General features: G+C 42.9%; 5 protein-coding genes and 1 long non-coding RNA gene across 8 annotated transcripts in view; 4 read left to right on the forward strand and 2 right to left on the reverse strand.

Moving 5' to 3' along the window:
* LOC142893835 (protein sidekick-1-like) overlaps positions 1-3,044 on the forward strand; it is a 222,569-nt gene extending 219,525 nt beyond the window's left edge. For all 3 annotated transcript variants that reach the window (XM_076034767.1, XM_076034776.1, XM_076034785.1), the window contains one exon: positions 1,601-3,044. In XM_076034767.1, coding sequence (XP_075890882.1) covers positions 1,601-1,906 — 306 coding nt within the window. In that variant the 3' untranslated portion in view covers positions 1,907-3,044. The remainder of the gene's footprint in view (positions 1-1,600) is intronic.
* On the reverse strand, positions 2,912-3,323 carry LOC142893850 (uncharacterized). The gene is made up of 2 exons (XR_012927755.1): positions 3,186-3,323; positions 2,912-3,144 (listed from the first exon to the last, which is right to left on the reverse strand). It is a non-coding gene; the product is annotated as an uncharacterized LOC142893850 (long non-coding RNA).
* Positions 3,324-4,791: 1,468 nt separating this feature from the next.
* LOC142893854 (uncharacterized) lies at positions 4,792-9,449 on the forward strand. Its single transcript, XM_076034806.1, has 2 exons — positions 4,792-4,961; positions 6,281-9,449. The coding sequence occupies exon 2, from the start codon at positions 6,407-6,409 to the stop codon at positions 9,395-9,397; it is 2,991 nt and encodes a 996-aa protein (XP_075890921.1). The 5' UTR covers positions 4,792-4,961; positions 6,281-6,406; the 3' UTR covers positions 9,398-9,449.
* Positions 9,450-10,523: 1,074 nt separating this feature from the next.
* On the forward strand, positions 10,524-12,879 carry gpank1 (G patch domain and ankyrin repeats 1). Its single transcript, XM_076034856.1, has 4 exons — positions 10,524-11,374; positions 11,452-11,593; positions 11,678-11,753; positions 12,299-12,879. Exons 1-4 carry the CDS (start codon positions 10,919-10,921, stop codon positions 12,735-12,737), a joined length of 1,113 nt encoding a protein of 370 aa, XP_075890971.1. The 5' UTR covers positions 10,524-10,918; the 3' UTR covers positions 12,738-12,879.
* A 1,457-nt stretch (positions 12,880-14,336) lies between these two features.
* LOC142893876 (cytochrome P450 3A40-like) lies at positions 14,337-20,706 on the reverse strand. The gene is made up of 14 exons (XM_076034844.1): positions 20,560-20,706; positions 19,520-19,613; positions 19,217-19,269; positions 18,986-19,085; positions 18,129-18,239; positions 17,938-18,026; positions 16,422-16,549; positions 16,205-16,329; positions 16,018-16,090; positions 15,761-15,918; positions 15,603-15,670; positions 15,197-15,355; positions 14,918-15,080; positions 14,337-14,818 (listed from the first exon to the last, which is right to left on the reverse strand). The coding sequence occupies exons 1-14, from the start codon at positions 20,628-20,630 to the stop codon at positions 14,744-14,746; spliced, it is 1,467 nt and encodes a 488-aa protein (XP_075890959.1). The 5' UTR covers positions 20,631-20,706; the 3' UTR covers positions 14,337-14,743.
* Positions 20,707-21,399: 693 nt separating this feature from the next.
* LOC142893870 (cytochrome P450 3A40-like) lies at positions 21,400-25,951 on the forward strand. The gene is made up of 13 exons (XM_076034830.1): positions 21,400-21,540; positions 21,862-21,955; positions 22,509-22,561; positions 22,647-22,746; positions 22,823-22,936; positions 23,179-23,267; positions 23,378-23,526; positions 23,652-23,779; positions 23,866-23,935; positions 24,022-24,182; positions 24,731-24,957; positions 25,041-25,203; positions 25,517-25,951. Exons 1-13 carry the CDS (start codon positions 21,473-21,475, stop codon positions 25,592-25,594), a joined length of 1,494 nt encoding a protein of 497 aa, XP_075890945.1. The 5' UTR covers positions 21,400-21,472; the 3' UTR covers positions 25,595-25,951.
* The last annotated feature ends 439 nt before the right edge of the window (positions 25,952-26,390 follow it).

The raw sequence follows: 26,390 nt of genomic DNA on the forward strand, positions 1-26,390 counted from the left end.
AACCCTCACGGCTCTTCTGTGTGTGCGACCCCATTTTTTTTTTTTTTTTTTTTTTATGTGTTCCGAGCGGGATAAAGACCAAACTAGCTACCATTGACGACGCTACTGTAAAAGATGATCAAACGGCGCTGTCAGGCTGCAGGGGCTGTGAAACAGAGGGCGCTCCAACAACCCGCTTTGTACCGCAGCGACAGTGTGTCTGTCAGCCTGTGGTGCCGTCGGAGAGACGGGGGGAGAGCGGAGGTGAAGAGCTGAAAACTAAACTTTCTGCAACCTGATTAAAGATCCTAAATTAAGAACGTTGTTATGCAAAAACTGCAGGCGGCGCTCCGCCAGGGTTACGGATCGCGTTCACACCGAGACAGAATGGAGACCTTGATCTGAAACAAGGGTGTGGTCTGCTCATGTGGACACATGCGAACACATGTTCATACGTCTATTGCTGGCATCAGCATGGAACAAAAGAGACAAGCGTCTGTCTTTGCTCAGTTCCATTTAAACTCTGGAGCCGTTTTCTTTGCTGCGAGAATATGCCCGACACAGCAACCGAAAGGTAAAGGACTCGACCTGGCCACCTGAAGCCGGCCTGTCACTGACTCTATGGAGACTATGGCCTCGTTCCGCCATGTATTGCTGGTTTTTATTCCATTTTGTTCATTCATTCACTGTTTGATCGCCGCGCTGCCATATTGCCAGTCGGGTATGCAGTTCTCATAATCCATCTTAAAGGTTCATCGTGTAATATTTGGCTTGATTTATGATTTTTATATCCGTACAAACTTGAAATACTGCCCATAAGTACAGTCTACAATTGCAGTACAATAAAAGTGAACGGTTCTCATACATATACAGTATACAGGTACTACCCAGAAAATTAGAATATCCTGAAAAGGTTGTTGTATTTCTGCAATTCAACTTAAAAGGTGGATTTGACACATTATATAAACGAATAATATGCAAATCAATATATTTCAAGTTTTTATTTCTTTGGATTTTGCTGATCAGGTCTTGCAGCTTAAAAAAAACTCAAAAACTCAGAAAATGAGTTTGTGGGTTTGTGGTTTTAATAAGCTGAAAATCTTAATCAGCAAAGTTACAACAAGGAACTGCTTGAGATGTCAGTTTGCGTGTAATGGCTCGATAAAATTTGTTGGTTTCATCTTTTATGTTAAATTGCCAAAATAAAACAACCTTTACTTGATATTCTAATTGTTTGGGTAGTACCTGTATATGTTTATAGGAATATACATATGAAGGCAAGGGTCTTACTCCCAGCTGCCATCTTGCACCGCCACATTTCTAAGGAAGCCTTGTGTGGACAATCCAGTCCAACAGTGCGTTTCGTAATGAGAGAGACTGCTCCCGCCTTAAACCAACAAAGAAGAAGGTGGATGAGGTATCCAGGTTTGGGCAGGCCACCGCAGCTCACTGGCAAGCTCAGGAGAGGGAGGGAGAGTCAAAGACTCTGCGATCTCCAATCTAACCACTAGATGTCGCTGTTTCTTCCTAATCTCCAAATAATACAAACTTGACCTCCAAGTGTCTCTCCTCTCTCCACCTCCTCCCTCCCTCACGCCTCTGCTGTGTCTGTGTCCCCCAGTTGACGGACAGCGACTACGAGGACGAGCAGCCCAAGCACTCCTTCGTCAACCACTACATGAGCGACCCCACCTACTACAACTCCTGGAAGCGGCAGCCCAAGGGCCTCAAGGCCGTGGGCGTGCCCTTCGCCCTGGACGAGTGCGCCGCCGCCGACACCGAGCCCTACTACCAGACGGTGGTGACGCAGCACAGCGCCGGCGGGGCCTACACGCCCACGGGGCAGCCGGCGCACACGCACGTCAACCCCAACACCAACCCGCCGGGGTCGCGCACCCCCGTCACGGGCTTCTCCTCGTTTGTCTGACTCTGGGACCGGCGGAGGGGAAAACCTGCACAAGACGACGCACACACAGCAACACAATTGATGGGTTGGGGGGAGGGGTGTGTTTTGGACTGAACGGGGGGGCGGAGGAGGAGCGGGTCAGCGAGGATGTTGGGGTGACGGAGCAGCCCTGAGTCCCTCCCCCCCAAAAAAAGAAACGAACCTTGCACTTGTTGTCACTCGCCTTCTCCACAACGACCCCATTAACAAGTGTGTGTGTGTTGCGCGTTTCGCTCTCCGACTTTTTTCTACGCCTATCTGTCACTGTGCTTACACACAAACAAAACACACACACACACGCCGTTCCTGTTGTTGTATACACATACACACACGCACACACGACGTACACACCGCCTGACATTCATGCCCTGTTCCAGAGACTCTCTAATGAGGCCCGAGTCGCTTCGTCTGAAATGTGGAGAACCTGGAAGCGGATGGAACCCCTCCTCCCCCCTCTGCCCCCCCCCCCGAGTATCTCTGCACAACCCTCACGAGCAAAAAGTGCACAATCACGCTCGCTCTCGCCGCCCGTGCCGGTTGGGCGACTGCCAGCGGGGCAGCGGAGCGTCCAGGCGGCGTGGGGAGCGTTATTAGAAGACGGAGACGGAGGGAGGGGAGCAGCTCTTCTTGTTCCCGGACAAACACGGAGCTGTCGGCTCCCGGAAAAGGCCACAGCGCGGAGGGAGGGAAGAGAGAAGCCTGACGACCAATAACCACCGTTTTTTTTTTTTTGTTTTTTTTTTAACTCAAAGAATGGAGAGCGAGCGCGGGGGTGGTGGTTCTCACTCAGAGCGTCCTCGGAAGGGGGGGGGGTTCTGAGTGATATATGATGTTCCCAGTTTGTCTAACAGATGAAGTGTGTGTTTTTTACCGTCTACTGCCTGTTGTCAACGTTTCTTACCGCAGCCTCCCAAGCCATAATGCTTGCACTGAGCCAAACCCCCTGCACATTTCACCCCCATTCTGTTGGGAGTCGATTTTTTACAAGTGAGTGACTGAGTGTCTGTGTGTGTGTGTGTGTGTGTGCGTGCGTGCGTGCGTGTGTGTGTGTGTGTGTGTGTGTGCGAGGGAAACACAGTAGCATGTGTGTACAAACGGCTCCTGTGCTCAGTTTGAGAATCCTCCTCATGCGTCTCCTTGTTCTCCCCTAAGCGAGGCGCTGCCAACATACGTGTGCTGCTTGCATTTTTTTGACATGGGTTTTGTACAGGGCAGCCCCCCTTCCCAACCCCATTATCCCCCCCCACACACACACACACACACACCCCTCTTTTCACTCCGGCGCTCTTTTGTGTGTCATTCGGCCATGTTTGTGTAATTCAGAGCAAACAGCAAGGCGGCGGCAGAAGACACAAAGTCAAGAGATGAACAAGCTGATATGGAGGAGCGCGGAGCCTTTTCACACAATTTTCTGTTCAGACTGTGAGTGTGATGGAAGCAGCAGACACCCTTAGTCCACACTCCGGGCCTCAGCTCCAGCAGTGGGCCAACACACATACTGTACTTTGTGCCCCTCCTTCAAGGACAGAGGGGAAAGAAAAAAAATCTTATCTGCAGGTTTTTTATCATATATAATTTAAAGATTCCATTCCCTCACCGCCAGCCAGCCAGCCAGCCAGCCAGCCAGCCAGCCAGCCAGCCAGCAGCCTTCCTCACTCTGTCACGCTTGTTTTCAGTCCCATCCAGTGTGTGAATAAATGGTCATTGTTTAACACTGTGTCTTTGTGGTGTCTCTCAGTTCTGGAGCAGTGAACACGTCTCTTTGGATCTCACCCTACACTACATTAACTGAATTAAAGATGTCCCCTAAAGTTTTTTTTTTTGTTTTTTGTTTTTTGAAGCGCTGCCTCAGTGATCTCCAAATGGATCTTGGCGCATACTTGCACATTTCAAGGAAATGATCATCAGGTAGGTGACGAACGACACCCTTGTGAGTTACCCAAGAGTTCACCCAAACATGCTTTTCAAGGTTTGTGGAACCCTTGTAGTTTTGTTATCATATTGCTGTGATCTTCCGCTTCTCCACTTCAATGCAAACATGGTAAAAGTAATCCCATTTGTTTTGCTCAATGACTGGAAACCATTTTGATTAAACATTAAACAGGACAGTATGCGTGTGCATTTTCCAGAGCCGATTTACTTTATAATTATTCCTAGGGAGGAAGTGACTGTAGCCGTGAAACACTGGAACATTTCATCTGTTATGAACAGAGCAGTGTATGAATAAATCAGTCGAAACACTGTTAGAACATGCATTTAAATGCATATTTTATGATGTTTCTTTAAATGTTTCAACCGTTAAAACTTAATGGTTTCTTGCCGATCCAACCCTGTAAATTATGACCTGCAAATATGCAGCTCACATTCTGAGGTTCTCCAGGGAGCCAATCTCTGAGAAGATCGTCACGCAAACAGGTTTACTGGGCACTCACTGCAAGATCCAACAAGAATTATGTCTGAATTGTATATCATACACACAATGATTAGTGTGTCCTGTAGTCTACCTGAAACAGACAAAATAACATGGAAATCCAAATATGCAAAAAAAATAATAATAATAATCACCCTACCTTGTCAAAAGAACATCATATTCTAATGCTACATCAAAGCAAATCCGTAATTGTGTTTAAATAATGCAAAGTCGTTATAGCTGGGTTTCTTAAACATCTCTACTGTAAATTTAGTCTGAGATCTCACATTTTTATGCCGTTAATCTGTATTTGATAAACTAGCGACTCCTTCACCGCGAGACCGTCTATACAGACTCCAGCGACCCTGAGTGCAGGAGTTTGACTTCCCGCCAGCAGAGGCCGCTGTAGGACCTCGGAGCAGTTTGGGCTTCCCGGAAAGGTTCCGTCTGCATCGCGGATGTGTATCTATGGCGTATCCACTTCACAGTCGACAAGCGTTGTGATGTTATTCTGACTGACTCGGTCTCGTCATATGGAACTGTTGCGCCTCGGACATCAGTGTTTATTGATCTGCGTGGCTGTCTTAATACCATTGCGTCGCACTTTTGCCTTCAGTGTATGAGTCGGTGAGTCGCCGTCTTGATTAGCAGTAGTTCGGCAGTGCAGCGTACCTCGCCTTCTTGACTTTTGCCGCGGCGTTTAGAGGGCTCTAGAAATGCTGCAAAATACTGATCAAGAGTTTTACTCCCGGTCGTGTCCACTGCCTGCAACCTGGCAGGCTATTGCATGCCTCTCAGTACTGTGTGCTAATGCTAAAGGATTTGTCTTCTGAAAAAAATCTGGTCACACAATTCAACAAGAGTCCTGCAAACGGCTTTTCTTTTTTTTTTCTTTTTTTTTTTCTTTCTTTCTTTTTTTTTTCAACGTGTCATGTTAAACACGACGTCTGTTCACGTGTCTGATATTACATTTCATCACGCTTATCCACTTCCATCCTCGGCTAGCCAGTACAATTAAAGTCTTTAGTTATTTGACATGCCTGACAACTGTGAATGACTAGCCACCAGAGGGCGGCAGCACAGTTTACCATGTCGATGGGTTGGCAGTCCTAGTCCTATATATTTTTGAGGCAGACACAGAGAGGCTTGGCTCAATGATGACATACAAATGCCAGGATCAGACTACCCAATTGTAGCTTGATTTTATGGCACCGTACTCTTTGACATCTGACCATTGTGAACAAAAAAAAAAAGGTTGTATGGTCTTATGGTGGGTTCGTCAGGCTGCAGCAGTGAAGTGTGGATGTTGAATACAGGAGCTGCGCTAACAAGGGGTCCGTTCGCCTTATCAGGCAAGAGGCCCGTAGGAGCAAGGCCAAAGCTTTAGACACCACAGTCTGATCCTCCTGGCATTAACCATACCTTATGAACCTCCCATCCCTCAACCCTGCAAATTATCTTTTTAATAGAAAAACTCTTCAAACTGGTGTCTAACACTAGAATGTCGTTGTAACAGTATTCAGGCTTCCCACTGATAGGATTTACTCGTTGGCTGACTCTTTTGTCGTGAACGAAAGTTTTGAGAAGCATAATATGAGTATATTTATCTACCATGGATTTCAAACTGGTTTGAGCTAACAACCCAACAAGACCAGCTTTCTTTACATTTAAAATTTTGTACAAGAGCCATCAGGGTCAAATCTGAGCCGTAACAATGAAAACGCAAGTAAACATCTTTGTTTTATCATCTATTTATTGCTAACAAGTCCATGCTATTACTGAGAATATGTGCAGTATATGAGATTAATATATACCCGCATAGGAAAGCCTTTTTTCTATTTCCAGAAATAGTTCCAACTAAACTGTGACTTCTGTATCCGTGGCCATTCATAGAAAAGGGAGTCTCCGGTTTTGACTCTGTAAACTAATTTGTGTTTTACTTTCAGGTTCCCTCGAGAGACTATAAGCTCCTGAATGGAATATCAGAAGCTTATAGATAAAAATGAAATCTGATTGATCTATTGACTTTCTATTACGAGTGGACCAAGAAGTCACTAACTGGGACGTTTCCAATGGCGTCTCTCCCAGAGCCGCTGCTAGTCATTCTGGCGCCACCTCCACCTTTCTTACTTGTCCCTGGTAAACCAAGTATGCCCTGGCCTATGTGGCTGAAATCTTTCAAAAAATATATCCAGGCTCTTGATGAAGACAAGCTGAGTGACTCCAGCAAGTGTGCACTTTTACAGAACTGCCTTGGCGCAGAAGGCCAGCATGTATTCACAGCGCTAATCCCAAAACAAACCACGTTCTCAGCAGTCATTTCAGCGCTGACCACTTACTTTGACTCTAAACACACCCTAGGGTCCTGTTGTCTTCATTTTCGTCACAGGGCTCAGATGCCCGGAGAGACTGCGAGTCACTTTGTAGCGGCGTTAAAAGATCAGCTCAGGCTTTGCAACAATGAACACCTACAGAGCTCACTTATCCTGGATCAGTTGATCGAGAAAACCAACTGTCCACAGCTTAGACAGAGGCTGCTGCTTGAGAGGGACACTCTGACCCTGGAACAGGCCTTGGCCATTAGTAAAGACGTTGAATCTGCTTTAAATGAATCACATTTGTTGGGTGTCCATGAAGTCAGTGTGAACGTGCAAGACGATTCAGATCCCCCTGTTCAAAAAAAGGCCAAAAGAGGGCGCCCTCGGCGTGGTGAAGAGAGGGCGAAAAAACAAACCAACATCTCAGCCAGACCACATCCATACAGAGATGACTATTTTTATGGACATGAAAAGCAATATTATAGTGATGAAGATTTACAGTCAAAGACAATTAAAGAAGAATCAAACCCAAATTGTGATTCTGCTAGTGAAGCAGTTATCGATAGCGGGACCATGTCAGCGTCCTCACTGAAAACGGAGGTGGAAAGCATTTGTATTGCAGCAGTTGACGATGCTGAACATGATGAGGGCCATGATGACAGCAATGAGGAAGACGGAGGCTTTGAGCCTTCTCCAACTAAACTAAAAGAACGCTGTTGTGAGATTTGCGCCAAGGACTTCAGAAATGCATCTAGACTAGCCCGACATATGAGGACACACACCAAGGAGAAACCGTTCGGCTGCCCCTGCTGCGATTTGACCTTCAGTCAGTCCTACCACATGACCCGACACATGAGGAACCAACACGGTGCAGGCTGTTACGTCTGCCCTGTGTGTGGAGAAAGTTTGGGCAGCAACTTTGAGTTACTCCATCACAAGAAATCGCACACATCGCAGGTGCTGTCACATCTCCTCTGTGATGCAAAATTCTGTAAAAAAATTGAATCAAAAAGTCACATGGCGTCACAAGGTCGGGACAATACTGTCCTCACAGAGGGTCTGATGTCTGCACAGAGTAGCGAGGTGGAAGATCAAGAAATCTCCAACTCCCATACCAGAGACTGTGAGAATGGGGGGAGCAACATCAGTGATCTAGAAAGTCATGCGAATCCTGTGGTGAGTAAGTGTCCTGATAGAGGCTGTGCAACCAGTGTCCAGGCTGATGATGATACCAGTCAGGATGGAGTTGCTCCCAAAGCAAAGGGACCCTCGCAGGAAAAAAGAAACCATTCCTGTCCAATTTGTGTTGGGAGGCACTTTAGGAACGCGTACAAGCTGACTCGACACATGACTACTCACACAAAGGAGAAAGCCTTCAGCTGCCCAGTTTGTGCTTTAACCTTCACCCAGTCCTACCACATGAGGCGACATGTGAGGAACAAGCACAAACAGAGCCAGTACAACTGCCCCAAATGTCCAAAAAGCTTCAGCAGCTGGCTGGAACTGCAAGCTCACAGGAAGACCCATTCTGTCAAAGTCCTGAAATGTCGTGATTGCGGCAAAAAATTTGGTCGTATGTATCATCTGAAAAGGCACATTGTGAGCCACTACAAAGAGTCCAGCGAGGAAGGTAACGCGTGCCCTAATTGTCAAAAGAAGTTTGCATTCGCGGAGGATCTGAACAAGCACTTGGAGAGTCACACCAAGGAAGACAAGGGCATTTGTCCAAAATGTAACGCAACCTTCTGCAGTTCCGAAGACCTGGAGACACACATGAAGGTTCACGAAAAGTCTTACTCCTGCAAGACTTGTGGCAAGGATTTTAAGGTGGAGTATGCACACCGCAAGCATGAGGAAGGCCACCAAAACAAGCAGAGCTACCACTGTTCGGTATGCCACAAGTACTTCCTCAAGCTTTCCCGCTACAAGAGTCACATCAAGATCCACAGCAGACGTGAATCTAAATGTCCGCACTGCGAGATCGTCTTCCCCACCGCAACAGCGTTGAAGTATCACCTGAGGACTCACGTGGAAGAGAGGCCACATCAGTGCGACTGTTGCATTGAGACATTCCAGGACAAGAACGAGCTGGAGCTGCACTGCCTCAAGCACCGGAAGTTCAAGAAAGAGAGGCCGTACTCTTGCGCCCGGTGTGACTACGCCTTCTCGACGCTGGGCGAGCTGAGGGAGCACATGAGCTCACACGAGGGCGAGGAGCCGCTGAGCTGCCCCATCTGCGGCAAGACCTTCTTGAACAAGAACAAGCTGGAGAAACACCAGTCGCTCCACTCCGGAGAGAGGCCTCACCTCTGTACCGTCTGCGGCAGTGGCTTCCCATCGGCCGCCAGCCTCAAGTTGCACAGCACTATGCACACCGGAGAGAAACCCTACCAGTGCCCACAGTGCAACAAGACCTTCAGGACGTCCAGCGGCCTTCGGCTCCACAGCTGGCACCACATGGAGGTGCGGCCCAGCTACGAGTGTCACGAGTGCGGACGGACTTACGGCCGCCTGACGGAGCTGAAGATGCACCAGCGCTACCACACGGGGGACCGACCGTACGTGTGCACGTGCTGCAACAAGCGCTTCGTAAGGAAAGACAAGCTGAAAGTGCACATGAGGATGCACACGGGAGAGAGGCCGTACCGCTGTATGCACTGCGAACAGACGTTCACGCAGAGTGGGGACAGAAACAGGCACATTGCCAAAATCCACTCGGATGCAGTTGGAACACAGGGTCGGTGAAGGTACTGTCTTCGAATGTGTAGGCAGCATTAAAAATCATTTTATACACTAAGATGCAGGTGTTGGCTGATATGTTTTCTTTTCTTAAAGTCCATTCGTGTGCCAATGAAACTGAGCTCAGCCTTCAAAGTGCTTTAAGACAAAGGGAGTGCAGTACCACTACTCTGCAGGTGTCAAACAGTCCTTAAAAAAAAAAATGATACCGCAAAAAGGTCATAGAACTTTCTATTACAATGCAGTCAGTCCCCAAAGTCTTATGTGTCTTATGTTTTGCTTTTGCTTTTTTGCTATTTTCTAGCAAAAAAAATGCTCCGATATCCATGACATGTTAAATTTTAAAGATTGTACTTGCCACCAGTAACATCATCATTATCTTAGTTAAAGTTTGAATTATTTGTTGGATTTTTAATTGTTTAATTACAGCCGCACGAGTTGCAAATTAGAAAAATAGTTTTCATTAATTTGTACTATTCGCCCTCTTTTTTTTTATAGCAATGTGTTAATAGAACTTGACATTCACATGAAGTTTATGGTCTTTTATTCATATATATTTAATTGGTTCTCGCATGACATGAAATATAGACTGCCCCACATTATTTTGTAGGGAACTGTCTAATATTATATATTTTAACCTGTTGTGTCACAATGTTTATTTGTTTTTTCAGCATCTCTATTTTTTCGTTATTTCTATTTTAAAATCAATTTGTTTGGGCTTCTATGTGACTGATCACTTTTTGAAAAGAAACTTGCCTTGAAAATAAAACTATTGCACTCTCATTTTGTCAACAGTAGTCGTAAAGAACATTAATCATAAAAAGAATACAAATACACAAACAATACCGTCTCCTCCCAAATTTGTCAAGTGAAAACCATTTAGGCTTAAATGTAAAATGTAAGATTGTGTCTCTGTTTAATTTTCTTCTTTCCTCAACTGCAACAAAAAGAAAAGAAAAAAGTCCTTTGGATATGCAGCCTTGTGTAAAGGAAATCTGGATGAAATGTATTGACATTTCGTATATTTAAAATCTGCAAAGAAAGTGATTTAATTTGTTTGGCAAATGACCTCAGAGTTCATGAGACCTGCTGCTCACGGAAAGGCAGTGCAAGACATACTGCCGGCCGACAGGTGGCAGTAGTTAGTGTCTATGAGATGGACACGACTTTTTTTCGAAGCAGCGTCTAAAACAGTAACACTCGTTTGTTTGTTTTCTCACCGCTTGGTTTGTGGATTAATTTACACCTGGCCGAATGACGGTAACGTGCCTTAATTGACGACACTAATTCGGAAGTACTGCGCTTGTATATGTCTTCAAACTAACGGGAAACAAACAATTTAGCTGTCAAGCTATCCGACGCTCAGCTAGCTTTAATTTAACGTGTTGTCGAAACGTCTACCGAACAAGTGTTGTCGGCATTGAACCTCAATTTTCCTTCTTAAAGTAAACTTAATCGTTTACTCATATCAATGTTGCCGCTGTATGAAGCAGCTATTTCCATTTGTAAAGCTCGTCATTGCTAACAATGGCTACTCGAGGCTTCACTCCTGCCAGCGGGCAGGATGTGTTCAGCATTGAGCCGACCGAACAGTTCAACTTTTCGACTAACAGCGCTCTTACCGGGAGGGAAGCCAAGCATTTCTACGAAAACTTGGTACAAGATGAAACTGGGGGGAACGGTTCAACCGGTGTCCTCCGCCCAGAGGGTGAGAGCAGTACGCAACAGAGTCAAAGGAGCAGAGAGTCCAGGAACAGGAGAAGAAGAGTTCGGGAGATGCGACGGGTTCAAACCGCTGGTGCATCAGAACCCCAGAGAGATGCTGTAGGTCCAAGCAACCAGACAGAGCGAGCCGAGAACAACACAGACCACCCCGGGAGGTCCGTGGAGCTCCAGGGTCTCAGGCTGCTGCGCTGTGCCCACAATGGAGACATCTCTGGACTCAAAGATCTCCTCACGAGGGGTACAGACGTCAACTTCCAGGTACAGCAGTAAATCTTTAGTGTTATTGTTGTTTTGTGATAGAAGATACATGACAATAACTTCTGTTTGTCCTGCAGGATTCATTCTTCTGGACGGCAGTGATGTGTGCAAGCTGGTCAGGTCAAAGAGCTGCTGTGAGGCTTCTGCTGCAGCACGGAGCAGCCTGGGTGGGGGTAGTTGACACGCAGGGGAGGGATGCCAAAGACCTGGCACTGGAGGGTATGACTATATACCTTATTTGGACCTCAAAGTCTTGTCTCTGTGTTGTTGTATCTGCTTGAAGTTTGTCTGCCGTCTCCTCAGCTGGCCACACAGATGTCTTGGAGGAGTTGGAAAGCTACGGGAGAAGCACCCAAAGAGAGGCACCGTCGAGCAGCAAGTAAATGATCTATTTAGGTTGCAAAGACTTAAGACTGAATCGTTTTGATACCGTTTCCGATAACAAATAACATATTTATGTTTACTGATTTTTAGATTTAGATTCACCCCGGAGCGCTTGATTTACTCACCCTAACCCAACTACAGCACAGCTCTGGCAATCTATGCAATCTTGATTGGAGCTTTTATATTGGAGCTATTTTTTTTTTTTAACATTATCAGGTTTATTGGTATGGCGTCATCGGGCCAATATCATAAAGGTGCAATAAAACACTTATTTATATATCAATATGTAGATAACTTGTAAAATAATCCAACTGTCCATATTACAAAATATCTTGTTTTCCCTCTTACTTTACGAATCTTATTCTTTTAATTTATATAATTTTCCTTCTCTTGTAGTATATTGCTGCTGGCAAATATCCCCAATGTGGGATTAATAAAGGCATTCTATTCTATTATTGTGTTGAACCTCAGCAGGTCCAGTCTTAACTTGTAACTACTTCTAACTCACTCTTGCTTTCTCCATCTTTCATCTCTCCACAGTGCTGTCCAGCCACAGTGGTGCAGCGTGTGTCGCAGCGAGTACAGCAGCAGCCTGTCGTCGCATCTCTCCTCCACCCTGCATCAGTTCAGTCTGCGCCGTGCCCCACCCACGCCTTACTATTGTCTCCCGCCATCCAGCAAAAGCTACAAGATGATGGTGCGCAGTGGCTGGACCCCCGGCACGGGCCTGGGACCTGAGGGGGATGGGCGCAGGCAGCCCGTATCCACTGTGCTGAAGAGGGACCAGGGGGGCTTGGGGTTTGGACGGACAAAAACAGCCAAAGTCACTCACTTCCAGGCCAGAGATCGTGATGCAGTGAGGCTGCCGTCACAGAAGAAAGAGGAGAGTGGAGGAAGGAAGCAAAGGGAGAAGGAAAGGAGGAAGGAACAGAGGGACAAGAACTGGGAGAGGGATTTCCGTGCCTCTTTTTATTTATGACATTTGGTCATCATGACTTTTCACCATCGCAGACTGTTATTTTTCCTTTAAGCTCACAACTTGTACTTTGAATTGTATTTTGGATATTGCAGCAGTTTTGATAATTTATTAATTAACTGACTAAAAAAGTGTGTCAGCAGAATTGAACTGAGTTCAATTCTGAGAGAAAGAACTGAGAGAAAGTTGATGCATAAAGGTCATTATCAACTGAAAGGGCAATAACTTTTTGCAGCTTAACTCTGACTCTGAATGCTTATTTCTGACCCTCCAAGTCTTGTTTCTTAAGATCAGGGATAGTCGAGGTCAGGGCCAGGCAAACATTTTGACTGGTGGGGCCACAATGGGTTCGAAATTTGACAGAGGAGCCAGAGCAGGAGCAGATGAATGGAGTGTTTTGGTGAGCCACCTCATAGCAGGAAAAAATATATTATGGGATATGTAGAGAACATGTGTTTTAATGTGAATTTAAAATGAACAAAAACGTTACAGGAAAATATGTGTCTTTGAAGCCCCCACGGTGTTTAGCTCTTTATTGAAAAGACTCTTAAAACACAGAGAAAAATGATGAAATACAGCTATTTTACTGACTTACTATTGATATAATTTCTTCCAGTTCAGCAGGCCAGACTAAAAAAGATTAACAGGCTGCATATGTAAAAAAAATAAATAAATAAATAAAAAAAATATCTTGGTGTCACTGTGGACCAGACTCAGACTCTGGACCAACAGTTGAAGTTATTGATTGGCTCTTGCTTCTTCCAGCTGAGGAACATACTGTAGCCAAACTCAGGCCTATTGTGTCTCAAGCAGAGACAGAAGAGTTTATCCATGTACTTGTTTTTGGCACCTCTGCATTATTGCAGCTCTCTTCTTACCTGCTTGGCAAACCGCCTCTGCATTGCCTCCTAGTGGTCCAAAAGACTGCAGACAGGTGCCCGAAAGGTCTGGTGACTCTAACTTTAATTGCTCCTCACTGACTCCCCATCAAATTTAGGATCTCATCATTTAAAGTTCTTGTGGTCATATATATAGAGAGCTCTGCATGGTCAGTTACTAGCCTACTCCAGAGACCAGCTGGTAGTTCCCCATTCAGCTTCATTGCCTCTGTAAAGCACTTTGCAACATTTATGCTCTAGAGAGGTGCTATAGAAATGATAATAATAATAATACTTATTATTATTGTTCTTGTTATTATTTGTGGAGGTTTCACAGTGAACAGGACCCTGTTTACTCACATGCTGCCATGTATGAAGATGGTGTCAGAAAGCTCCTCTACTACACCTCGGAGTAAAACATCAGACTCCAGAAATAAAACTGATGGCTGATGAGTGATAAGAAGGGATGGAAAGCAAAGGTGAGGAAGCCTCAGTCTTTTTCATGTCAAATCTTGCGCAAGTCTTCGTTTACAGCGACAATAACATTTTCAGGTTGAACGTCACAGGGTCACTGTGGTGTTAAACTGGAGCAACCTTTGGTTTTATTTTTAGTCCGACGCTGTTGCAACATATTTTGATCATGATTTATTTATGATTCATTTTCTTTTGCGTATTTGTTTTTGTATCCTTTTTAATTCTCTTTCCATTCTTACATGTTCGAAGTAAATAAATCAAATCAAAATCAAATCTTATTAACACTAGACATTCCACTTCAACTGCGCCTTTGATAAAATCAGATGTCTGCTTTACAAACTTCAACACAATATACTCACACAATAAATGATGAGACTTTCTAGCATTGCAACTACAAGAATATGTATGCAACCATTTAAATCTGTGTTTCACAATTAAACTTTTTGATCGTTGCTGTGGACAAGTCTGAATGCAGTATTATATAATGATACTGACAGTGAACTTTCCCTCACCAGCAGTGCACCTCCCCCGATTTATGACTGCTGGTGCGGCCACTGTTGACTCATTTGTTTTTGCATATCTAGAATCACTACCCTATCCTTCAGACTGAAGCATTTGTTCACAGGTGGAGTGTTGGCATCAGGGCATCACACATTTTCAGCGCATCGCCAGCTTCAGTTTGATGGGGTTCAGTGGGCCAACTAAGCCTGCGTGGTCCATCTTCAAAGGGATCTGGGAAATGGACAAATGTTATATTAGACACTTCCTACTTGTGATAATTTTTCAACATCACCCATATAAACTGTTCATCGTATCTGATCCAAATATCACCTCTGTTTCTTCACAGACTTGGAAACTGTACTTGTGCAGAACCTCCACCAGGGCCACTTTCACCAACACCTGCGCAAATCGCATCCCCAGACAGTTGCGTGGCCCCATTCCAAACGGCAGGTAGGTGTAGGGATTGATGTTCTGCTTATTTAGCTTGCTGAATCTATGGTGGAACAAATGGCTTTACAATCAGATGACACCACAGTGAAAGAGCCAAAGAAATGTTTCTGCAGCTCTATGTGCTGGAGATCTCTGTCAGCATAGCCCTTTGTTCCCTACCTCTCGGGTTTGAACTCCTCCGGCTCTGGCCAGAGCTCGGGGTCTCGGTGCAGAGCATAGACTGGAACCATGATCAACATGCCCTTCGGGATGGTGATTCCATTTAGCTCTACCTTTTCTTTTGCAATTCGCTCCAGACGCCCAAGCGTAGGGTAGAGCCTGTTCACACAGCCAGGACAAATTGTCTATGAAATCGTATCCTGAAAAGCTGTGCAGTCTTTCTCATAGACTCCTGGTTTTACTCCTCATTGGGATCTTTTGAACGGTGCTTTGTCAAAACTTAACCCCGATTTAAAAAAAAAAAGATCAAGTAAAAGAAAATATCATTTTATAAATTGCTTGTCCAAATGCCATGTCGAAGCCACACAAACAATTCAAGAAGAGCGTTAAACATTCCGCTCATTACCTCAGACACTCACTGACGACGCTGTCCAAATACTCCATTTCTATCAAACGTTCATATTGAATTGCACCCTAAAGAATTATGACAAACAATGTTTTGTGAAAGAAGCATTTTTACAGTTTTGAAGTTAATTTAAAATTCAGCCGGGATTTGAGCTCAACCTCTGGAAACGTGGAGTCGATCTCATCTTGCAGGCGTTTCATGACCTCTGGGTTTCTTGCCAAACAGTAAGCCAAAAAAGTCAGAGTGCTGGCGCTCGTGTCGTACCCACCAAACAGAGACGCAATCCCTTGAGATATGATCTCGTGATCTGTAAGACCTGGACAGCAATGCAGGTGAGATACTTACTGTTAGTTCCATCTGCTGGGGTCATTCCATAGTGTGATGTTGTGTAAATGTGATGGCGCTGTGTAATCACCATTGCTCTGTTTTCCCCTCTTGCCCTCATCTTGCTGAGAATCCATCATATTCTGAAGGAGATCGCCTGATTTCTGACAAACAGGCACATTTTTAATCTCCATGCTTCAAAAGCAAACAGTTCATCAGATTACACACGTTGACTCAATCATTATTTTCCCATTGCCCTATTCATGTTCACTTCTTACCTCAGGTGAACGCTTGTGGTCTGCAACAATCATCTTCACGATCTCTCCTAAATAACGAGTACTCTCTTGATGGAAAATAGATAAGCCCAACATCTTATAGACAGGCTTTACCACTGGGAAGCAGGCTGGGAAGATAAAGCAAGCCAATAAATGTGATGGAAGACAAACTGCTGTTTTCGTGCAAAAAAAAAAAAAGAAAGAAAAATCAGATTTCTACCTTGGATGGTGAACATAAGTGGAGATATTCTAAGCATCTTAGAGGCAAACTGGATAAGAGGCTCTGGGTCCATGTTCACACCAAATAGACAGCCCGTGATCACATTCATACTGTAGCGGCCAAAAACACTGAAACACACAAACATGGGACCATGAGTGAAGCACGGACACCGTTTCAGTTTCATCAAGTGACTAAAGATTTATCAACTAGCCAAACAAACATTTAAAAGATGCTCTTGTGTGTAGGAAACATAATTTCATCCATCATCTATCAGGCTTTACTAAACTGTTAATTCTTGTGTTTGAGTATAACCTATACAAGAAAATGCAAAAAATAAATAAGTAGCACCAAGGTAAAGTATTTTTACAAGAAATTCATGTTTAGAGTTAAATTAAGATTACGATGTACAACACATTCTTATCCATTTCATTGAGGTGAAAAGTAGACTGAAATGATCCTGGATATGGGTGTGGTCATGTTAATTGGAGCAAGGGGCAGCCAATCAGGAATTACTATAGCAGCCATGAGCTTTCACACACTGCTGTCACATCAGAAATCTAATATAAGAACTGATTAGAAAAAGTGTTGCATGATAAGGGAAAACATGTTTAGAGTTCAGTTAAGACTTTGGCCTCTGTGCCACCCGAGAGCTGTTTGCCCTACATTGACTTTTTTTTCTTTCTTTATTTCTCTTTTTTTTTTGTTTACTGTTGAAGGTGAGAGTTCATCAGACATCAAAGCTCATACATGTTTTCATTTTTTCTGTAAAGTCGACCAGATTTGAAAAGAAAAAATAATTTATTCTTCATGTAAGCATCTATTCATATAACAGACTCTGTTAAATGAACAGATTCACTATTGAGTCTCTTCGGTTGGTCTGTTGTTCTGTCCCGTAACGGTCCAAAGTGTAACATTTATAAGGTCTATTGGCATGAAATGGAAGACACACATTCACAATTCTGGTTAGATAAAATAATTAAAAAGTGAATAACTTTTTGGTAGCAGGTCTAAACAGCTGGAATGTGCATCAGATCAAGTGTAACAAAAACAATTTTTTGTTTTGTTTTGTAGAGCTAGAAAAAATAGTGTATAAAAATTTGCTTTGAATAGAGTGAAAATAAACAGTGTGTATGAAATAAAGTTTTTGGGAGTCACAATAGATCACAAACTTTGCCAGAAACCGCATATAGAGTGAACATAATTAACAATAACGGTTGAGGTCAATTGCTATACTCTATAAAACAATTTACTAACAAAGAAGAGCTTACATATTTTATATACTTTTCTGATAATGTTGTCCATGGCATGACTGTGAAGAGATTTGGGAAACTGCTGAATTTAGATCCCATAATTAAACTCCAAAAAGGAGCAATACGAGTAATATATAAAGTGGGCTATTTAGAATTAACATGAACAATGTCTGCATTGTGCCTTCTTACCATCAGACAGCAGCTAGGCCTTCAGTTTTTAAAAAAAAAATGAAAGTCCAGAGTATCCACTTTGACTGAATACTCACTCTTTTACCCTGATAACCTCCCCATTCTGCACTTGAGGCTGCAAGCGGGAAACCATATTGCTGGAATGTTGCGTCATGATCTTGTACATCTTAGACAAGCAAAAATAAAAAGCAAGACTTAAATAATGAGGATATACTGTATACCCTGTATGAAATACTTCAAAAATGTAACAAAAATGTGTGATTTGCACCTCCTTAATGCGGCCAGTGCTGAAGGAAGGAGTGAGGACGTTCCGAATTCGTCTCCACGCGTCATCCTCAGCAAGAGACACCATGTCGTAAAGATCGCCAGGAATAATGCCCTAAAAGACACTGATGCTTAGCTTTTGGTGAAAACAAAGTATGTTTCAATTATTCCAGCTGATTGAATCAATGCCCATCCAGGGGTGTCAAAATCAAATACGCAGCGGGCCAAAATTTAAAACTTGGAAAAAGTCGCTGGCCAACATTGATATTAATTGAAAATAAATTCCCCCGGCTATAACGGTGAACCTTTTTATACGGACCCAAACAAGTTTTGCTTCAACCTGAATATGGAACAAGCAAAGCTTAATAATATACAATAAATAACTTGATATTTCCCACATGCAAAATTTAATTTCAAGTAAAAAACTCATCAAAAATAAATAACATGTAACTAAAACCATATGCCTCTTTTTTATTTGCAGTAACCTTTTTCCAAGGGCTAATGATAAATGTAAAAATGAAATAACAACAATAAACCAATGGAGTAATAATAATATCCTTCAATGAATGTCCTGTCCTGCTTGACGTGCCAAAATACCAGCAGAGCATTCTGGGATTTGTAGTATGAGCGGTGCGTGCTGTGTAATGCCCGCGGTCCAGCTCTAGTAGTGATTTGTATTGCCTCGCGGGCCAAATATAGTTTGACACCTCTAATCTGCAACTGCTGAAAGTCATCATAATTTATTTTTTGTTTGTTTGTTTGTTTAAACTTAAAATTTCTTAACTCAGTTAAGAGTTTGTCTGAGTTTTGGAAGTGAACTCCTAAACTCCGAAGTAGTGTCAGTCTTGTGTGTTCTCTCACCCGTCTGTTGGTGAAGTAGGTGAAGCACTCTTTCACGAGGATAACTTTCAGCAGGTCGGGATCCATCACAGTCAGCATGGGCGTTCTAAACTCATACATTCTACACATTCACACAGGAACACACCTTAATTGTACACGTTTTTAATTTATACACAGAATGACATACAGTGGTTCTGATTGTAAAGATGATAACACTTATTGAATAGCTGTGTGAGACGACACCTGACTCACCCAAAGATTTTGCCGTACTTTTGAGCACAGCGGACGTCCGATTCATAATAAACCTGATTTTGGGGGACAAGTGGTAAACACAGTATATTTTGATAGCAAAGCTGAGAGCTGTGTAATGAGAGACGCTACTCAATGACACAAATGTAATATGTTCCTTTCAAGGCCAAACTACTGGACCTCTGACTAAAGGGAAACATGAGACGCTCATATACAGTTTGTTTCCCTGATTGCAGTGCACTGAGTATTCAGTTGTAAAGACAAAGAAACCCAAAACAATGTAAAGCAGCTGAAAAATGTACATACCTTGTCGAATTGAGACAAAGTGCCAAGGTACATGATTGGCTTGGGACCAGGGATTCCCATCTTCTCAAATGTTCCATGAGTCCACTTGCCATACCTATAAATTAGATCATTACACACAGAGTGTTGGAAGTTTCCGGCTTTGGAAAACAAGGATAAACTCTGGAGACTAAAGTAGGCTCACAACTTATTCATTAGCAACTTCAATTTTCGGAGTCTAGGTATTCTGAGATTTCTGACCGCAGTATGTGGTCTGTGCGTGTTCCAGATCTGCTCAGCTTCACAGTGTTGCCAATTTTTAAAAAAGTGACTAATGACAAATTTACTCACTTGCTCATCTATTGTGCGGCAGTATCAACAAAACAAACAAACAAAAAAAAATACAAAAATATTACTGTAGACTGATTTTGTGTTTCAAATGTTCTGGTTCACATGGTGACTTTTTTTTTTTTATTAACTATGGTTGTGGCTACTCCTATTGTACTTGCGTCCTGTTGTAGACTCCTACTTGAACCATAAAGTCATAAAGGTTAAAACAAAACCGCATAGAAAAGGTCACTCTGACAGTGCCTATTTTATCTCAGATGCAAATTAGTTGTTCTAAACATGTTCAATGTATTAATTTCTCTCCTCCACTACGTTATTCCTCTCTCAATCAGCCCTACAACGTCCATTACTGTTACATACACATGCTAAATTAAGCGAATTAGGTGATGACAACATTTAGCGGCGTCCAGCGACTTTATGACAGCCAATAGCTACTTTTCTTACTGGGGCGTTGGCAACACTGCGGCTTCAGCTTTGACCCGGAAATAGGAAGAGATGACGCGATACATAACGGCGTTGTCCTACCAAACCGAGCACCTTTGCTGCTTAGAGTGGTAAGCATCAGTGCGAACGACAACGTCCACAAGGACCAGCAGTGGTAACATTGCAAGCATACTCAGTGTGTGACATCAGCCTCTTCATTTGACCCATTAGCAAGGAAAACAACATGGTATTTTTGAGTGATGAAGGCTCAAAGGAAAGCGCAGGACACTTACACAACAAAGAGGCAGATCAACGTGATCAGTAGAATCCATGTTTCTACTGAGAAGAAGAGAAGCTGAAGCATGTCTGCCTGCCTGCCTCGACCTAGCACTTGTGATCTCAGCTTGGCTCTGAACTCTGAACCGTAGCCTCAGTGTTTGCTACATAGTTTTTTGTTATATAACAACTTTCCTCACTTCCTGCACATACCTTCTGCACACGGCTGGGAGACAAACACTGAACAATAATAAGGCAATAGGCTCTAATGAGCTGCTGCTCCTGCACACAGACACAAGATGTGACTTGCACCCAAGCTAACTGAAGTGATTAGACTATTAAAACACTGAGGTATCACAGAGCCTGTAAAATAGGTGTACATCTATTGCACCACCTGTTACGGTACAATAAAGTGTAATTTCCTGTGTCGGTTTCTAGGAATCCTGCCATAAATGTGAGCAGGGATTTTGTCTTTGTCATCGATTACAGTTTTATTCTATTGGAACCAGAGGGCATGAATCAGACAAGTTGGGACTTGTCCTTCCGTTGAGCAAACGTAATTGTTCATTGATGACGCAGAATATTTGGATCTGAACGTGCGCAGGGTCAGGGAGTGATGATGAATGAGAAAAAGGTCAGTGGCCATCCGACAAAACACTGAAATATTTGCAGTTACATACACACATGGTCATTTGTGCAGCAGCAGAAGATTGCAGTATTTTTTTTTATTTAGTCCATAGTTGCGTTGCAAGTCTAATTAACAATTAGTAATGCACCTATATCTCAGTGATCAATAATTAACCTTGCTTGACTGGTCTGCCATTGGTTCAACTCTGACACACTGCTGGGTTCAGCCACTCAACAACAGGTCTGTAGGTTATAAAAGGCTTTGGCGGTGACTAGACGCTGCATTAGAGGAAAGGAGCAAAGATGGACTTCTTCTACTTGTCTGCCGAGACCTGGACCCTCCTGATTGCTCTCATCACACTGTTATTTGTGTAAGTATTTAGAGATTGTACTGGGTAGTTTTTGTTGAATTGTGTGCGTGTGCGTGTGTGTGTGTGTGCTCTTGTTTAAATAGACAGCAGTGTGAGAGTTGAAAGAGGTTTCGACCACACAAAGCAAGGACACTAGGCAGAGTGTTGAAGTGTATAGGGAAGATAAGAAGTAGGGTTAGGTTAAGAGTTTGAGCGAACCTGTTGGAATAATGTAAAATTAAAGAGTGCCATAGCAGAGTCCAAAAGAGCTAAAGAATCATGTGAATGCGTGCATGCATGCGTGTGACAACTAAAAGACATCCCCTCCATGCTTTCACGCAGGTATGCCTACTGGCCCTATGGAGTTTTTAAGAAAATGGGAGTTCCTGGTCCAAAGCCAGTCCCGCTTTTTGGAACCATGCTGGCATATCGCAAGGTGCGTTGCTGTGTAGCGTGTTTTGGCAAACTTGACTGACATGTCAAGGAGTAGATAGTGCCTATACACAGGTGTACACCTGTCTTGTTTTAACCTGTAAACTTGATAGAGTCACTACACTGTTTCACAGTTTCTGAAAAGTTGTTTCAACTCTGTCGCTAAATTGAGCTATCTGGAAGACTGTTGATTGTATTGGTTGATTTTAGGACATTCCTTTAAAATATTACACCCTTCAGATATTCCAGGAACGTAAGTGGATGTTCCAAATGCAAAATATCCTTTATCTTATTCCATGTTGAGGATTTATGTTATTTAATGAAGAAAATCATTAATGAAACTATTGGGTCAGAGCTTTATGACATGATTAACGGCAATACTGCTGTTAATGCTATCATTATCACTATATCATCATCATATCTCTATCACTGGCCCTTACATTATCTAATTTGTTTATGTAGAAATATTGCCACCATGTCAAGCTGTACTCTATCTACTACTGGACTACTCTTCAGGACATTGTACAGTTTACATTCAAATTAATTGTCTTTCTCAGGGATTCTTCAAATTCGATGAAGAATGCTTCAAGAAATACGGAAACATCTGGGGGTACGTCTTTGTCTGTGTGTGTCTGTGATTCCATGACAATTCTTTTTTTTTTGTTCACACCCCCTTGCACTATTTTCACCTTCAGCATTTTTGATGGCCGTCAGCCTGTCCTGTGCATCACCGATCCTGCCATGATAAAGACCGTTCTGGTGAAGGAGTGCTACTCCTTCTTCACCAATCGCAGAGTATGCACACTCCCCATAATACTCACTGTCCATAACAGGTTTTAATTGTTGCTGACCAGCCCTAACCTTGTCCTAGAACTTCCGTCTTAATGGGCCACTGTATGATGCCGTGTCCATTGCTGAGGACGACCAATGGAAGAGAATCCGCAGTGTCCTCTCTCCCTCCTTCACCTCAGGACGCCTGAAGGAGGTACTGAATACCTCACCTCTTCATCTTCTAATGCTTTTTATTAAACTGACTGCCTGTCTGCCTGAGGTTCTCACATTTTCTACTAGTTTATCATTTTTTCATTACCTATCACTTTTTCAAATTTCAATACAAATCTTTACCTTCTTTTACCTTCTCTTTTTACCTTATTTCTGGCAGTAGTATCCAGCCTGTGGATGGGAGTTTTTTCAGATGTTCAGATCTCTGTCATGTCTCTGTTTCAGATGTTTGGCATCATGAAGCGACACTCGGCTAACCTGATCAGCAACATGAAAAAGAAGGCAGACAAGGACTTGCCATTGGAGCTGAAGGAGTAAGAATACAACAAATTGAGAGCAAATGAGAACTTTTCTATTTATAAAAGCTGAGTGGATTCTTTGATCCATCCATCGAGCTCATCTATTGTGTTTGTGTGTCTTCTAGGTTCTTTGGACCTTACAGCATGGATGTGGTGACCAGCACAGCCTTCAGTGTAGATATCGACTCACTCAACAACCCCTCAGATCCATTCGTCACCAACATCAAGAAGATGTTGAAGTTTGACCTCCTAAGTCCTCTCTTAGTGGCTGTCGGTTAGTCCCCTATTGTATTTATTATTCCTTGTATGTAGTATAGGTCAGCTGTTTTTATTTGTTCCTCATATGGTGTGTTCAGAGCTGTTTCAGGTTTCTGCTACTCTGTTTCTGTTTATTTACAGCTTTCTTCCCCTTCCTTGGACCTGTTTTTGAGAAAATGGAGTTTTCCTTTTTTCCTAAATCTGTCACTGACTTCTTTTATGCGGCGCTGCAGAAGATCAAGTCTGCTCGAGTAACAAGCAAGCAACAGGTAAAGCCAATATGTGTGTGCCCACGCAGGTTTTTCTGTTGATTTGAAAACCTCAATATCAATATGTCTGTCATCATTTTTTCTAGGGTCGAGTGGACTTCCTTCAGCTGATGATTGACTCCCAGAAAAACAATAACAGCAGTGGTGCTGAGAAAGGTGACAATGAAATGGTGGCCATTTACAGTATATGCAGCATATATTTAAACTAAATGTCATAATTTCTCCTTGCTCTCTATCTCCAGGTCTGAGCGATCATGAGATCCTCTCTCAAGCAATGATTTTCATCTTTGCTGGCTACGAGACAAGCAGCAGTTCTCTCTCTTTCTTGTCTTATAATCTGGCAAGAACTCCTCTTGTCATGAAGAAGCTGCAGGATGAGATTGATGCCACTTTCCCAAACAAGGTAAACTGAAGCACTAAGCTACATTTTTGGTCCGCTGATGCTCTTCCTGTCTTGTCTGTATAATGTAAAAGAGGTTTGTGAGTGAAGCACAATTTGAGTTAAAGTGATTCAACCACCCAGCAATTTGCGTTTTTCTGTTAGCTGATTCTTTCTTGTCCATTGTGCACACATTGCTGACAAGCTGCAAACATTGTTTTAATGTTGGCTATTCTTGATTCGACTTTACTTAGTTTTAAAGGCTGCTAATGCCATACATCTGTAAAAAATGAATGAGATTGAGATACCAACACAGAGAAACAATATAAATGGAAACTATATATTCAATTTATATCAGTTTCCTTCGGTCTGAGATCCTCCGACTCCTACCCTAAGAGATGTGGCGTTGGCTTCCACAGCAGATTAGTTGCTTGACAATAATTTATGACAGGTGACAGGATTGATTTTGCAAAAATACAGCTTGATGCTGTTTTTCTTCTGTGTGTTGTGGCATTAATAACACAAACACACTCACAGCACTCATCTAAGTTGTGTTGTGTATGTTTGTGAAGGCTCCAGTTGACTACCAGACAATGATGGAGATGGAGTATCTAGATGCCGTCATCAACGAGTCCCTGCGGCTGTACCCAATTGCTTCACGTCTGGAGCGTGTGGCCAAGGAAAATATTGAGATAAATGGCCTTGTAATTCCAAAAGGCATGGTTGTCATGGTGCCAACGTGGCCCATGCACAAAGACCCAAGTTTGTGGCCCAATCCTGAGGAGTTCAAGCCTGAAAGGTATACAACTGGTTTTTGGTTCACCACATCTGTCAGTTAATTGCTCTATCTTTCTTGTTAATACATTGTGCGTGGGTTTTCAGGTTTAACAAGCAGAACAAGGACAAAATTGATCCATACACCTACATGCCTTTTGGGTCCGGCCCAAGGAACTGTATTGGAATGCGATTTGCTTTGGTGATGATGAAACTTGCCATCGTGGAGACCCTGCAGCGCTACAGCTTTTCTGTGTGTAAGGAGACTGAGGTGAGACGTGAACCTTACACAGCATTTAATACTGCGTTAATACTGCATGCTGTCACATGTCTGACAAGGTTATATAATAGCACTTGGACAGCCAAGACTGTTCACAATCAAAGTCAATAACCTTTCAAAGCAATACATTTCATTGTGTTGCTGTTTATATGTCAAACAGCATCTAAAAAATGATCTGCCCTTTTCATGAAATTCTGTCATCTGTTTTTCAGCTGGTTATATGTAGCTTGGTATAATGAGGCTAAGGTTTATGTACTGTTGATGTTGTTTCAAACTTGTTTCTCTTATTTAAATTTCATTCCAGATTCCCCTTGAGTTTGATGTTCAGGGCCTGCTGGCTCCAAAAAGACCAATTCAACTGAAGTTGGTCCCCAGGTCCTAAAGTCCTAAAGGCAGCCAGATTTTCTTGTACCAATTTCTTCTACCATTTAAAGCCATTCTTTACTCACACACTGTCATCAATGTCCATTGTGTCAGAGAGATGTACTACTACACTTCAGAGTATTCGACTGTGAGCTTGTCAGGGTTTACCACTTCTACCATTGCAACAGCAAGAATATGCTTCAAATCCCAGTTTCAGAACATGTAAACATTTAATTTTTGTATTTCAAAATTAAACAGTTTGAGTGTCGCTGTGGACAAATCTGAACACTGTCTTATGTAATGACACTGATGGTAAACTTTGCCTCACCAGCAGTGCACCTCTCCTGTTTTATGACTGTTGGTCCTGACACCGTTTACACAGCACCTATATCTGGGTTCTGGTTGACATTTGTTTTAATGTGTCAGTCATTGAGCACTGTGTCTTTGGAGCATTTTATAAGCGTACCTTTTTGTATTTTGTATAACAGAAGCCAGTGTTTTCGCTTCAATCATTGTTTCAATCATGTTGACTTCCTGACTGATATGAGCTGTTGTTGTGTCTGCTACAGTCATCTTCACAATCTCTCCTATACAGTAATGATTACTGTTGAATGAAAAAGCAGATGCCCCACATCTTGAGGACAGGTGTTATTAATGGGAAACATCGACATAGTTTTAGCTTTTTCAAATGAGAAAAGATTTATCACCCAGCCAAAGAAACATCATAAGGACACTCTTGTGTTTAGTCAACATAATATTACCCATCGTCTATCATGCTTTATCTGTGTTAAACTGGTCATTCATTAACCTATATA

This window comes from Nelusetta ayraudi, unplaced genomic scaffold (genome assembly GCF_046127955.1).
Source record: "Nelusetta ayraudi isolate G7.1 ecotype Tasmania unplaced genomic scaffold, CSIRO-AGI_Nayr_v1 ptg000004l, whole genome shotgun sequence".
Lineage (NCBI taxonomy): Eukaryota > Metazoa > Chordata > Actinopteri > Tetraodontiformes > Monacanthidae > Nelusetta > Nelusetta ayraudi.

What these genes read in the sequence shown, in the direction of transcription:
- LOC142893854 (XM_076034806.1), top strand. Translation starts at nt 6,407, where the DNA reads ATGGCGTCTCTCCCAGAGCCGCTGCTAGTCATTCTGGCGCCACCTCCA.
- gpank1 (XM_076034856.1), top strand. Translation starts at nt 10,919, where the DNA reads ATGGCTACTCGAGGCTTCACTCCTGCCAGCGGGCAGGATGTGTTCAGC. An exon ending in CAAAGACCTGGCACTGGAGG is followed by an intron (nt 11,594 to 11,677) that starts GTATGACTATAT and finishes CCGTCTCCTCAG; the next exon opens with CTGGCCACACAGATGTCTTG. An exon ending in GAGGCACCGTCGAGCAGCAA is followed by an intron (nt 11,754 to 12,298) that starts GTAAATGATCTA and finishes ATCTCTCCACAG; the next exon opens with TGCTGTCCAGCCACAGTGGT.
- LOC142893876 (XM_076034844.1), bottom strand. Translation starts at nt 20,630, where the DNA reads ATGCTTCAGCTTCTCTTCTTCTCAGTAGAAACATGGATTCTACTGATC. An exon ending in CCTACTTCACCAACAGACGG is followed by an intron (nt 18,240 to 18,985) that starts GTGAGAGAACAC and finishes AGTGTCTTTTAG; the next exon opens with GGCATTATTCCTGGCGATCT. An exon ending in ACCACAAGCGTTCACCTGAG is followed by an intron (nt 16,091 to 16,204) that starts GTAAGAAGTGAA and finishes CCTGTTTGTCAG; the next exon opens with AAATCAGGCGATCTCCTTCA.
- LOC142893870 (XM_076034830.1), top strand. Translation starts at nt 21,473, where the DNA reads ATGGACTTCTTCTACTTGTCTGCCGAGACCTGGACCCTCCTGATTGCT. An exon ending in CCTTCTTCACCAATCGCAGA is followed by an intron (nt 22,747 to 22,822) that starts GTATGCACACTC and finishes ACCTTGTCCTAG; the next exon opens with AACTTCCGTCTTAATGGGCC. An exon ending in CAGCAGTGGTGCTGAGAAAG is followed by an intron (nt 23,936 to 24,021) that starts GTGACAATGAAA and finishes CTCTATCTCCAG; the next exon opens with GTCTGAGCGATCATGAGATC.